At 56.3% G+C, this 13,367-nt stretch overlaps 1 protein-coding gene across 16 annotated transcripts in view; it reads right to left on the bottom strand.

The window, feature by feature from the left end:
- Nucleotides 1-13,367, bottom strand: part of MYO18A (myosin XVIIIA) — a 94,937-nt gene that overhangs the window by 51,789 nt on the left and 29,781 nt on the right. The window contains exon 1 of one of the 16 annotated variants that reach the window (XM_035724449.1): nt 10,785-10,831. The exons of the other annotated variants lie outside the window; for them this stretch is intronic. Coding sequence (XP_035580342.1) covers nt 10,785-10,790 — 6 coding nt within the window. The 5' untranslated portion in view covers nt 10,791-10,831. Of the gene's footprint in view, nt 1-10,784; nt 10,832-13,367 lie in introns of those variants that run through there. 16 annotated transcript variants of the gene reach the window in all.

Raw genomic sequence — 13,367 nt, 5'->3', positions numbered from 1 at the left:
AGGTTCAACTTCGGGCCAGTGGAGCCTGGGGCCGCCAGCTCTCCTGGTGGGGCTGGGGAGCACTGCTTTTCTGGGGTTTCAGGTTTGGCTGGGGAGCCTGGCTTCCCTGAGGAGCCTGGCTCCTGGCTGGAGGGCTTCTCCCCCTTCCCCGGAGACTGCCTGCCACGGGGCTTGTGGTCCTTGCCCCGGCCCCGAGACATCAGGCTCCGTAGACCAACAGAGAGCTCGTCCTTGGCTGCCTCCTTCTTTGCTTCAGGCTTAGGTGGGGCAGGGGGAGGTGGAGGAGGCGGAGGAGGTGGTGGCTTGGGACCAGGAGCCGCCTTTTCTCCCCTCTTCCCTTGAGCTGGGTGCTCGGGGGATCTGACCCCTCTGCTCGAAGGCTCCTTGGCACTCCCAGGCTCCTCACCAGGCAGCACCTTGCTCACCACCTTCCTAACTGCATTTGCCACTTTCTTCCGGGACAGGCCCGGGGCCTCCTCGCTTGGGCCTTCTGCGGCGGCAGCCCCCGGGCCATTCATGGCGATTGTGGGTGCAGGGCTCTTGGCTCTCTGGGAGGTCTCTGAGGGTAGAGGGCTGGTGGGAGGCTGAGGACTCCCAGATGGGCCACTGCTGTCCTTTGAGCTGCCCTCTGGCTGCAGTCACACAAATACAGGCAGACATTAGCATCAGCCCTTGCGTCCCTGCCCTCCCCATGCAGAGGAAGTGAGAGGTGTGACTTCACGCCTTGCCCTGGAATAGACCTTCCATTCATCCAGAGCTCCAAGAGGCTACCCCAGGAAGCCCTCAGTCCATCTTCCAGATAGGACACTACATCTACAAGTTTGGCTTCTCTCTCCCACAAAGCACAAGCAGGTACTGCTGTCACCTGCGGTCTATCCCCAGCCTTAGCACAGGGCCGTGAGATGCCAGCCCAGAGTGCCCAGAGGCCCCCCTGAGGTGTCCCAGAGCCACTGGTCTACGTCAGGGCAGCAACCCAGCCCCAACCCAGGTGAGCCCAAACACAGCAGAGAGGGAGCACGGAGAGGCCAACCACCAATTCCTGCCATCAATCCTAGGCCTCATTCTGGGGCTTCCTGCCTCTGTGGTCCCCGGTCTATCACTGTGCTTTCTGGGCAGTCAGACCCCAAACCTACCCATCCCAGCAAGAACAGCGGTCAGGGAGCAATTCCTGGGCCCAAGATGTGCCAAGCTTCGTCTCTCCTGCTCCTCTGGTTTGTGGCCATTGTCTGCCCCTCACCCACACCCTCAGGGGCTACGAAGACCAGTGCGGGCCCAGGAAGCTTCCACCTCAGCCTGCTTTCTGCAGTTTTCCTCCTGCAAACCTCTCCAGGGCTGGAGGCCCCCCAGCTCCCAGAGTATGTATACAGAATGACAGGACGAAGAGAAGGCAGTGGGGGCCCACGGACGGTTAAGTACTGAAGTGACCACCGATTCACTCTGCCCTAGAGCTGGGCCCTGGCTCAGCCAGCCTCCCAGCCTCTGGGCACCCGACTGGAGTACACTGGCACACTTTGCCTGAGGCACCCACCCTTCCCCCAACACCGGTGGCAACTGTCTGCGGTCCCAAGGGACAGCCACTGGGGAAAGCCAGCCTGGCTAATAGCAGGGCAGATGTCCTGCAAAGCCAGCCACATTGCCTGGGTGAGCAAGGTCAACCCCGGGGGGCTCCATGCTGGTCAGGCAATGCCCTGCCACTCAGGAGCCATGAGTGAATCCCCGTTCCCCAAAACAAAGACCTTGGTTCCAGGGCGCACCTGGGCTCTGGGCCCTGCAAGGCTGGCTACCATCTCTGCTTGGACGCAGGAAGATGCTCCAAGGGGACAGAGCCCTGGCTACCACAGGGAGAGGCTGCGGAGCGGAGTCAAGTCACCTCGGCTACGGGTGGCCCTGCTGCAGGGGTGGGGAGAGGAGAGCTTGAAAGTGCCTCTTCCTCAGCCTCTTGGACCAAGAGTGCTCCATGGCATGCCAGGGCACTGTGGGGCTGGCTAGTGGCTCCAGCTGCCGGCTCCTGTCCCCTCCCCCTCCCCCATCCCCCAGCTGAAGGTGGTGGCAATGATGATGGCAAACGCTGACACTCATACAGTGTTCACTGTGTGCCAGGAAGTCCTCGAGGCACTTCATGTGCAATTTTTCAGACTATCTGGGTACTCCGAGGCCCCTCCCCCACACACATCTCAAACACTTCCCCTTTGAAATCACAAGCTCGCCTTGCAGGGTTAACTACAGATCAGGTGGAAGCCACAATGTCTGGCTGATGGAAACTCCAGCCAAGGAAGTGGGGGAGCTGGGACAGGCACCATCCGGGGTCCCGAAGCACGGCACTTCCGCCCCCTGGGCCAGTCACGGTCCTCCCCATCTTTAGACCCGGCTATTCTGGAAGTGCCTCCCCTCTCTTGCCTGAAATGAGTCCAGCTTTGCTCAGGGTCCCTATCTCAAGGCCGAATGACCTGGGGGAGAAGCTGGGGCCGCCCCCCTGGGCAGCTGGAGCCCACCTCCGGGTCACGCGCACCAAGCAACTGACGGGGTCTCGGGAGGAGACTGAACAGCTGCAATGAAATCCCTCCCTGCGCTGGTCTTGTGCCACTCAGAGCAGGACGAAGAGTCCAACAGCTGAGCTCTCATCTGGTGCTCCCCGAGCTCAGGGTCTGCCCACCTAGGCCTCTCCGGCCCCCCCAAGGGTTCAGGAAGCAAGACCTAAAGGTAAAAACTAAAGAGGGGGGTGTCAGAGGAGGTCTCCGAAGCGCCTCGGGATCCCCATCTCCTCCGCGCACCCCAAGTTGGCATCCCACGGACTGCACTTTCTGCCTCATCAGCCACATTCCCTTGGGCCACCCCAGACAGCAAGGGGCACCCCTCTGGGCCTGCCTGCTCCGGGGACCCACCTCGCGGACTAGGCGAGGGCAGGTGGGCACACCCACCCAGGCACACACACGGGGGGCTCAGAGAAGCACTTACAGCCCCTTCCTCCTTGCCAGGAGGGCCAGGCTTCAGCAGAGTTTTGTCTTCCTCTTTAACCTGCAGGAGCAGACAGAGAGGTCACTGGCAGGTCAGGGCAGTAAACTCAGCATCAAAAGCACAGGCAGAAAACCTCCAAGGGGCCCTCCCTCCCTAGGAGGCAGAGTTCCGGCGTGTTCAGGCCTACTGGGATGAAGGACGTGGAGTCAAAACCGTCCAGGGACAACTTCAAGAATGAACAGACTCCACAGAGTGGGGAAACCCTGGCCTCAGTCACCAGTCACGTGTCTCACATGGACTGTTTTAAGAGAGTGCCATCATGGCCTCGGTTACAGGGTGGACAGAAAGATCCAGATAACTCAACTCATGCTAAATGACAAGAGTCATTCCTGGCTCCGACGAGGAGTGTCTGAACAAGAGTCCCCTAACCTAGTGACTAAGGAGGAGGGAATGACCCCAGCATGGGGGCCCTGCTGGGAGGTGACTCCTACTAGGCGGCTCAAGGAGGAGGGAATGACCCCAGCGTGGGGGCCCTGCTGGGAGGTGACTCCTACCAGGCGGCTCCAACTTGCTTCTAAGTCCCTGTGACTCCCCCCAGCCCAGAGCCCGGATGCCTTCCCAGACAGACAGCTAAGCGCCGTCTGGAGGCAGGAAATGGGGCAGAGGCAGAGGGATTCAGGAGGCCAGACATTTTGCCAAGCTCAGACCCACAACACTGCCAACCATGCAGCTGAGGGAGGGAACCCCAAGGTTAGGGGCACCGTGTAGAGGAAGGAAGGATGCCTGAGCTCTGGCTATGCTCGGCCTATGCGCTAGCTGGCCTACGTCAGACGGGAGGGGCAGAGTTGGGAAACCGGCAGCCACCATAATGTATCTGGAAAAAGAACAGACAATGTGGATGCTCTGAAGGTTCCTTCGGTTCTGAGACTGGCTCAGAACAGACCTCAAGGAGCCAGGCCTCAGTCTGAATGAGCCCTCTGCCCGCCCCTCACTAGCATCCCTCCCTCCAAAAGCTCAGACAGTCCTAGTGGATTTCGTTTCTCTTCTTTCCCCAGTCACGTGGGACGATGGGAAAAAGGCAGGTTGGTGCCTTTCTTTCTGGGCACGGTGGCGGTAGGTGGGGGTAGGTGGGGGTGGGTGCACTGGAAGGAGTCCTTGATTCCTAATGGAAAAGATCCTTAGAAACTCGTCCAGAATCACGTTAATTATCCACCTGGCAGGGGGCGGGGGGAGAGCTACTTTCGAGCTCTGATTAGCAGCGCCTAGGACATTGACCAGCAGGATGGCCGCTCAAGTTTTAAAGCTGCGTCTTGTCTATAGAGCTATTTTCAACGGGCCGAAGCTTCAAAGTTAGTTCACACTGTTACAGACAGAGGGAAAATGGCAATTATTCCTTAGAGCAGGCTCTACTACTTTAGAAATTGGGATTGGAGCAGATAAAGGGAAGGGAGGGGCTGGTGGAGAGGGAATGAGGAGGAGTGGCAGAGTCTAGGTCTGTGCCTACTGCCCCCCACCAATGCCCATCACTCACACCCCCCCCACACCCCCAAGGATCACACCATGCATTAGCTCCTGAGCACACAGGTCAGAGGACCACCAAGTGTTTCACAAACCACACAGACGTGCTCATTACTGCACGCAGTGCTGTTAGCTCAGGCTCAGGGATGGCCCAGATTCCAAGTCCATTCCGCGTCCCTCACCAGTTCCAATTCTGTCCTCCCTCCAGGGATGCGAGCTGGGGACCCCAAGCGTCCTGCCCAAGGGGCGAAGCCGTGGGGGCAGCGCTGGCTGCCCCCCGAGATGTCTGGGACACCAAGCCCGACTCTGAGCTCAGCTCTGGATTTAGCCTGAGGCTGACTCACAGCCACCCCCCGCCCTCCCTGTCACCAACGAAGGGCTCTGTCCGTCATAGGTCATTGCCCAGCTGGGGACTGTGCACCGCCCAAAGGCATGCCCAGGGCGGCAGCCTGAATCACCCTCTGGAACCCAGGCAGCCAGCTGGCCCGGCTCCTGGCTCTTGGTTCCTGTGCTTCTACCCACCGTGGTCCAGATGCGGGGAGACCCAGTGCCAGAAGCCTCAGAGCCAAAGCCATTCCCAGCGGCCCCCCCACAGCAGCCCAAGGCCCCAGGGGTGAAGCAGAGCAGCAGTGGGGAGGGAAGGGTGTGGAGGGGTTAACCTGGAGGGGCACCGGTGGGACAAAAGGCAGCTCAGCTTTATCGGAGGTGGAGCTCAGAGGAAGAGCATGACGCAGCGCAGAAGCCCATCCAGAGAGAAGAGTGAGTTACCGGCCCCCTGGTCATTCTCCCCAGCCCCCCAACACACACACATGCGCCAGTCCATCTCTAGCTCCCGGAGCTCCCTTGCCCGCAGGCCAGACTCCTGCCTGCACACATCATGCCAAGCACACAGGAAAAGCACAAGGATTTTGAGACCCAACTTTCCTTTTGCTCCCAGAAGGCGAACCTTGATGAAAAGGCCATGGCGCCGAAGGTAGCCTGCACCCTGGGTCAGAGAAGACACGGGGGTGGGCAGGGTCGCTCAGGGAATCGGAGTCTTCCTAAAGGCCACGACCTGCCGGGACAAACACCGTGGGCAACAGGGGACAGGAGGGAGGAAGTGGGGGGGGGGAGATGGCAAAGCTCAGATGTCAGAGGAGGAGCAAGGAATAAAACACTGGAGGAAAGAGATGACAAGGTGGGGTACAGACCATAGACCTTCCTGCCCTTGGAAGCTGTGTGTCCTTGAATAAGCCAGCTTACCTCTCTGGGCCTCTCTGTAGAATGAGAGGATGGACTAGAGTAGATAACGGCTACAGTCCTTTCCAGGTCTGCACCCTAGGGGTCTGGTAGGGAGAGGCACTCTAGCCTTCAACTCCGTGAACCAAAGGTACGTGCCTGCAAAGGCATTAACAAAGCTTCTCCAGGACTCTTTGCCTTCTTTGTTTTCTACCGGCCACACGCCACTACCCGCCAGGGGCAGGTGGCCTGGAGAATGGAAAAGCCGCCCCATCGATGGGTGAGAAATTAGAACGGGTGCTCCTGAGAAGCAAAAGGCAGAATCTGCCTCAACCCAGGGAGAGGCTTCATCCAAAGAATCCGCTCAATTCAGGGGAGTTTAAGAAGCTGTTCATTCTGAATACTGCTTATCATGAATGACCAGTGAAAAATTAGAGAGTTATTTTTAATGTGCTTTGTTGACTTGTCTATTTTATTATCCGGTTCATATGCTAGACTTTGTTTAATTATTTAACTCATTTGGTCTTTGATCTCCTGTGTGCGCAGGGAGGAGTCCATGCATCCCAGGCTGTGAGGATACCAGGCCGTTCACACCCGGGGCCTGATCCTCTGCACCCGCTCTTCCTTAGGATTATCACTCTGAACGCAAATGTGGGGGTTCTCCCCGGAGGAAATTCTCTCTGTGGCTTTTGTGGGGAATCGCCTGGCTATTTCTCCTCTCTTCCTTATCACTGGCTTTTAAAGATTTTAAAGATTTGCTTAGGACGCAGAATAACCTGTGTTTAGCCGATACAGAAGAGGTGAGGAACTCAGCCCCAAGGATGGTGTCAATGTCCAGCGAGGTCATCCACCGCCAGAGCTGGGAACGAAAGGCTCTGTGCAACAAGGGGGCCAAGGCCTCTCCTCCCAGACCTGCTCCCCTTAGAGATTTCAGCCATTTCTGACAACCTCCTTCATGACTGAATGTGGAACACCTACAAGATAATGCGCCCTGTAAAATTATTTAACACATATTTTTGAAATATAAGTCTTACAACAGCCTCACGACATAGGAATTATTGTTCTTCTCATCTTACTCATGAGGAAAAAGACTCAGAATGAGATTAGGCCCCAAAGCTATTAAGTGGTGGAGCTGGGATTTGAACCCAAATTACTCTGACTGCAAAGCTCCCTGAAAAGCCCCCCTCTTCTGCCGGGCTAGGCTGGGTCAGAGGGGCTGAGTCGTCCTTAGGAGCCAACTCTGGTTAACGTACTGTGTCACTGTCAACGTTCAGGAGGTCTGGAGAGGTCTGGATCCAGCTGGATTGACAGTGAGGGGTTTCCTAGTGTTCAGTGTGCCCGGAGAAGTTTCTAGACTTGCAAAGGGAGACCCCACCACGATCCTGCCCCTCTGAGGCTCCGTGACCCCCTCTCTGACTACCCTCTCAGGCACTTTTGGCCTAGTCTCCCTTTTCTTTTTAAAGATTAATTTATTTATTTTGGAGAGAGAGAGAGTTGGGGGAGGGGCGGAGGGAGAGAAAAACTTAAGCAGACACCGTGCTGAGCGGGAAGCCTGATGTGGGGCTCGAACTCACGACCTGAGCCGAAACCAAGAGTCAGACGCTTAACCAACTGCGCCACCCAGGCGCCCCTCTGGCCTCTTCTCTTGAGGGAAGGGAAGAGAACCCAATGCTCACTGAACGCATACCATGAGCCAGGCACTGTGGCAGGCTCTTCACACTGCCTCATTATTTCATCCTCACAAAAGCCCACTTTCTAGAGGGTAAGGGCCTCGCTCAGGCCTCGTTGGTAGGTGGCAGCACTGGGAATCAGGATGTGAGCTGTTTGTGTGTCCACAGTGTTCCCTGGACTGTGGTTTCCTCACGGGCAGGACGCAATGTCACCCATCATACCGTGGGCACTTAATAAGGTTCTTTGGCAAACTTCTCATTGCCATCTGGTCTCTTCCCTCAACTGTAAACTGAGGAGAGTAACATTTGCCAATCCTGATTGCCGGGCATGAGGGGAACACAAGGGAGGTACACTCCCTAAACTTAGCAACAATAAATAGATGGTACGCTCGATGCCATGGGGTGGAAGGGAAAGGGCGGGGACACTCTGAAACTGCTGAGTAGCTCTTTGGGAAGCAAGAGTAGCCGTAAAATGTGTCATCCTCTGGCCCTAGCCAACCCATCTTCAGGAATGTGTAAGCAATGAGCTGATTTAAAGCAAGGAAGAGAAAGGAAAAACCCACAAACCCAGACAAGAGACTTTTAAAGATGCACTCTATGTAAGAGCCCCACATTGGAGGGCGCCTGGGTGGCTCAGTCGTTAAGCGGCTGCCTTCGGCTCAGGTCATGATCTCAGGGTCCTGGGATCGAGCCCCGCATCGGGCTCCCTGCTCCGCGGGAAGCCCGCTTCTCCCTCTTCCACTCCCCCTGCTTGTGTTCCTGCTCTCGCTGTGTCTCTCTCTGTCAAATAAATAAATAAAATCTTTAAAAAAAAAGAGAGAGAGCTATGGTACTTGGGTCCAATGCACTGTTACGTTGCCATTTAAACTAACAAATATGTGACCACTGTAACCGTAGGGAACACTCCACCTAAAATAATATCAAAGAAACTAGGACCTGAACGGTATGCAAACAGTGATCGTCATCATCTTGTAAATTTGACACAATAGAGACATTTGGTATTTATTTTGTCATGTATTTGTTACTTACTGTTTATTTCTATTGTAAAGATGGCTAAATAGTCAATAAAAAAGAAAAAGCAGAGGAGATACTAGCTGAAAGCATTTGTTCTCAAAGAGGAGAAATCCAAGAAATGTGCTGAGGGACCCATCGATGCTCAGCCTGGGAAGGCTTCCAACACTCAGGGGGCTGGACCAGGCTGCGTTTTACCGTCTGTAGGGACCAGCAAGGACCAGCCGCCCTTAGCCTACCATCCTCTGTGCCCCTCACAAGAAGGAATGGGGGTCCAAATGTCCCCAGGAGAAGCTTTCCACCCCCCAGGCTCCCCACGGGCGTGGAGTACCCAGGCTGGGAGGAATGCATCGAGGCTCTAGTGTCCACGCAGATATCCACACACCGGGAGCCCGCAAGGGAAGGGGGGGAGGGGGAGGGGAGATCCTGTTGTCTGTGACGTAGGGGACTCGGCACCTCGCCCCTCTGCTAACACTTGTGCACGTTTAGAGAAAAAAGAGGCATGGCACCCTCCTCCCTCTCCCGTCCCGTTCTGAGGTGCGCAGAAAGTAGCTCCCAGGAGACCTTCTTCCTACCAGTCCCACCCTAGCACCTACTTATCTAAGGATGGGGGGTGGGGGATGAAGGCCTAGGGAAGAAAGAAGAGTAATAACAGCCAAACTTTACTAAGCATGTCTTAAATGCCAGGCACCGTGCTGCATCCTCTGCACGCGTGACCTCATTTAATCCCCACAACAGTCCTCTAAAGGACATACTAGTATGATTCCTACTTTACAAACGAGCAAAAGGAAGCTCAGAAATGACCTGGCCAAGGCCTCAGAGCAGCAAGCGGTAAATCAGAACTCACAACCCAGGTCTGTCCTCCAGCAAGAACCTCCTGGGCTCACTTTAAGGGGTGGAAGCCAGCCCTGCCCCCGCCTCCCTCAGTCCACCTGCACTGTTGAACTTCCATGACCTCATCGGCCAGAATAACAGCTCCAAGGGAAAGCAGGGGTTTCCGGAGATGACCTGCCCTTCCCCATGACCCGAATGGGCTTTGCACAGAGCTGCCTCTGCAGGGAGTGGCCTGATGGCCATGCTGCTAGCCAGAGGAGGAGGGGGACAAGAGCTTGGCAGGGCCACCCTGGCCCCTTGGGTCCAGCCTCCAGTGAGAGCCCTCCCCCAGCCCGGGGCGGAAGAGAAAGCAGCCGAGTGCCCGCCGTCACTGTGGGCCAGGCCAGCCCGGAGGAAGCAGGTGTACTGGAATGGCTTCCTGCTGCCGCGCAGTTGCACACGGGCCCGGGGTTCCTCCTCCAACGGCTGGACCTGCCGGAGGCCTCCCTCCCTCCCCCGGGGACCCTTGCTGCCCCTCTGCCGGGCCCATTGCCATCTGCGTCGCCATCATCATGCACCCCCCCCAAATCTTTGACCTAGTGCTGGTGGCCCGGGGGGGCCCCCGGGGGATGGGGTGGGGTGGGGCAGGGAGGAGGCCCGACCAGGAAGCACCCACCTCGCAGGGCGAGGAGTCTCTCTGGCCGCAGCCCCAGCTACCCACCCACACCTCAGCACTGGTACCAGTTCTGTGGCTGGGATGGGGCACGGGGACAGACAAATGCTCGTGGGCATGTCTCAGGCTCTCGGTAGACCTCCGCACTGGGCCAGCCCACACGCTGCCAAGTGCTGACACGACCGAAAACCTGACCCTCAGTGGTGGCCGGGAGGGGTTGGCGTGGGGGGAAACGGAACGACTGGAAGGCAGCTATGTCTCTCCTCACTTGCTTTTTTAAGGAACTTACTCTTCTGAAGTAATCTCTGCTGAAAATGAGACCTACAGACAGGCAGGGCATCCCCGAGATGCCATCCGTGCCCCTGCCACGTGTCCGATCCACAGAAATACAGGAGCCCATGCTGAGTCCACTCGTGGCCCCCCTGACAACCCGAGGGACCACCCCTCTCCAGCGCCTTTCTCTTGCCTACCGGGAGGACGAAGGGTGGAGAGCCACGTTGGCAACACAAAGCAGGAACAAGACTTCCCAAGGTCCGGGAGGTACTGGGGTTCCCGGCCTTAGAAGAAAATAGCGTTCTAAGGAATGAGGGCCTCAAGCTCTAATGGTCTGTGGGGAAGGCGTGTCACAGCCTGTGGACAAGCTGATGCAGTCCCAGGACACCGAGGTTTAGAAAATGGTGCCCCCCTCCCAAACTCCCAAAGTCATGAGTCAGGCCCAGGAGGGCCTTGCCTCTGAGGTGTTGGGAGGCTGCCTGAGCTGGATGATTCCCTCCCCACCAGGAAGCTCAGAGAGGGGCCGCAAGGCACCTCCCTCCTCCTTCAGCCACATCTGGGGAAATGAGAAAAAGGCCCCTCCTTTTGGAAAGGAGGAACCGGCATGAGGAGCCGGGGACATTTCCGGGGTGGGGGGTCAGAGGGACACTCACCCGCATGGCCTGGCCTGGAGCAACCAGGAGCAAGGAGTCTCCTCTCTGATGCTGCTCCGTTAGCAGCTCAAAATAGCACTGGCTGCAGCCCCGCCCCTGTTCCCCTCCCGCTCCCCAGGCCCCTCCCGCCAGGACCGCAAGCTGCCCAACCCTAGGGAGCCGGTCCCAGACAGTGAGTGGCCCAGGACTGCAGTACCAGGTATGCCGGGGTGGAGAGGGTAACACAGCGCGTGGGGAAGAGGAAGAGAAGGCACGGAGAGTGAGGGCACGGGTGGGGGGCAGGAGGTGTTGGAGGGTTAGGGGCAAGGGACAGGGAGGGTGGGACTTTCCTCCTGACACACACCCAGGCTCCTGGACAGCTGAGCTGATATGGCCCCTAAAAATAGCAGAGGAATTTGAGACCTGCAGCCCCCGGCCCCCCAGGCCAGGATTAAGACAAGCACATGCGCCTTCACACACACACACACACACACACACACACGCACACACGCACACGCACGCACACGGACACACACACACACACACACACAAGCACACCATCATGCATGAACACTCAATCACAGCACAGTGTTCTGGAGAACACACAAATCATAAGCTCACCCCAGCCATCTAATTACTGCGGCAGAGGCCAAGGAAACCACTAACGTCACATCCAATCCGATACACAGGGCCTGCTGCACGCTGTGCCCAAATAGCAGCCACGCAGCCATCCTGGACAAGTCTGGCAGGCATAGAGCCCCACACGATCCGTCTGAGGCCCACTGGGGCTGCCTCGCCAGAAAGCCACTGAGGACACACAAGGAATCAACTGCACTTTCTGTGTGTACATCCCTCACCCCACACAGCCAGAGGCTGCGCAGGCAGAGGAGGGTGTGGTGGGTGGGCCTTGGCCCTGCAGAGGAAATCGTGGTGTCTGGCCAATGAGCAAGGGCTGCCGTAACAAGCTAGTGCTCCTCGTGAAGAGAAAGCCCATCCCTGCTCTTCGGGGAGTACCATGGGATGCCCAGACCAGGGCTGGGGACCCCCCAAAGAGGCTGAAATGGGAGCCAGGGGCAGGTGGGAAGGAGCCAAAAGACAGGCCTTTTGAAGCTGTCTCAGAAGCTGTCAGCTCTGCAGAAAGAAGGAAGCTGGCCTGTCTTTTCTTCTCCAGGAAAAGAAAAGGGGGGGTGGGGGGGGGAAGGCCTGGAACAGAGCTGTCACCCAACCAGTGTCCAACGAGGGTGGCTGGAGACCCCCCTAGGCCTACCAGCCCGCTAGTCTTGTGAGCCCGGTGGGTCCTGTAAACACCATGACTTTCTCTGAGAAAAGGTTGGTAAGCACTGCCTGAGAGGACCTAAGCACTGCCTGAGAGGACTGAAGCCCAGCGCTGCGCCCCACCCCCCACCCCCACACACCGTACAGGCGGAGCGGCCATGAGGATGTGGGGCTCCTGCCTCAGCTTTCTAGGCACTGGTGTGTCTTCCCAGGGAGATGGTCTGGCCCTTCCGGGGCACGTGCTGTGTCAGAGATCTTCACATCCCCGGGGCTTTCTGGACACATTGGTGCCAACCTCAGCTACAGACTGAAATCCCCTGTGGGACTCCAAAAATACTGATGCCTGAATCCCATCCCTTCCCCCTAGTCTCTGATTTAATTGGTCCGGGAGGGAAGCCTGGGCACTAGGATTCATAAGAGCTTCCCCCAGGTGATTCTTACAAATAGCCAAGGCTGAGCTCAATTTGAAGGCAGCATAAGGCCTGAAGCAGAGGTTAAATCCTTTGTTAAATCACTGAGTGCCTGAATGAATGAATGAATGAATGAATGAATGAATGAATGAGTGAGTGAATGAGTGAATGAATGAAGGCCTTAGCTGTATGACCACGGACCTGTGACTTACACAGCCCTCATCTGCAAAACGAGGGTTCTGCCCGCAGTGACTCTTCGGCATGGTCAGTATGTGACCGGTAAAATCTCAGTGAGTGAAAGGGTTTGGTTCTCAAAATGCGGTCCCCAGACCAGCAAGCCCTCCCCCCGCCAGACCTACTGAATCAGAAACTCTGGATATGGGGCCTAGCACCTGTGCTTCAGCCAGCCCTCCAGGTGATTCGGAGAGCCGCTGCTTTAAAGGAATTATTCGTGGTGTACCATGGTCAACAGAGAGACTTCCCGGTCCAGGCAGCCTGGTTCAATCGTGGCTTGTCCAGGCGGTAAGCCACACAACTGAACCCTGTGCTGTGATTTCTTCAGCTGTACAAGGCAGGCAATGATAGTACCTGACACTAGGTTATTGTAGGCATTAAATGAATTAGTGCTTACTCTAGGAACAGTGTCTAACACAAAAGTTTCCAATAAACTTATTTGAAAAAAAAAGTTTTCAATAGTTTTAACTATTATTATCTGTCTGTGATCATGGGGCAGGGGGGAGAAAAGAAAAGCATCATAAGCAACATTTCCAGGTAACTGAAGACTATCCCCTTGAAGGGACAAAATATTTTCTATTTTAAGTAGTTTTCTAAATTCTATGACTAATTTATAAATCACAAAAATAGACATTTTATAGATTCTAAGTAAAACACTCTGAACCCATCTCAAACATCTCCAATT

Source organism: Zalophus californianus, chromosome 16 (assembly GCF_009762305.2).
Source record: "Zalophus californianus isolate mZalCal1 chromosome 16, mZalCal1.pri.v2, whole genome shotgun sequence".
NCBI lineage: Eukaryota > Metazoa > Chordata > Mammalia > Carnivora > Otariidae > Zalophus > Zalophus californianus.
Note: the sequence above shows the minus strand (reverse complement) of the source record. Positions and strands in the feature narration are given on the sequence as shown.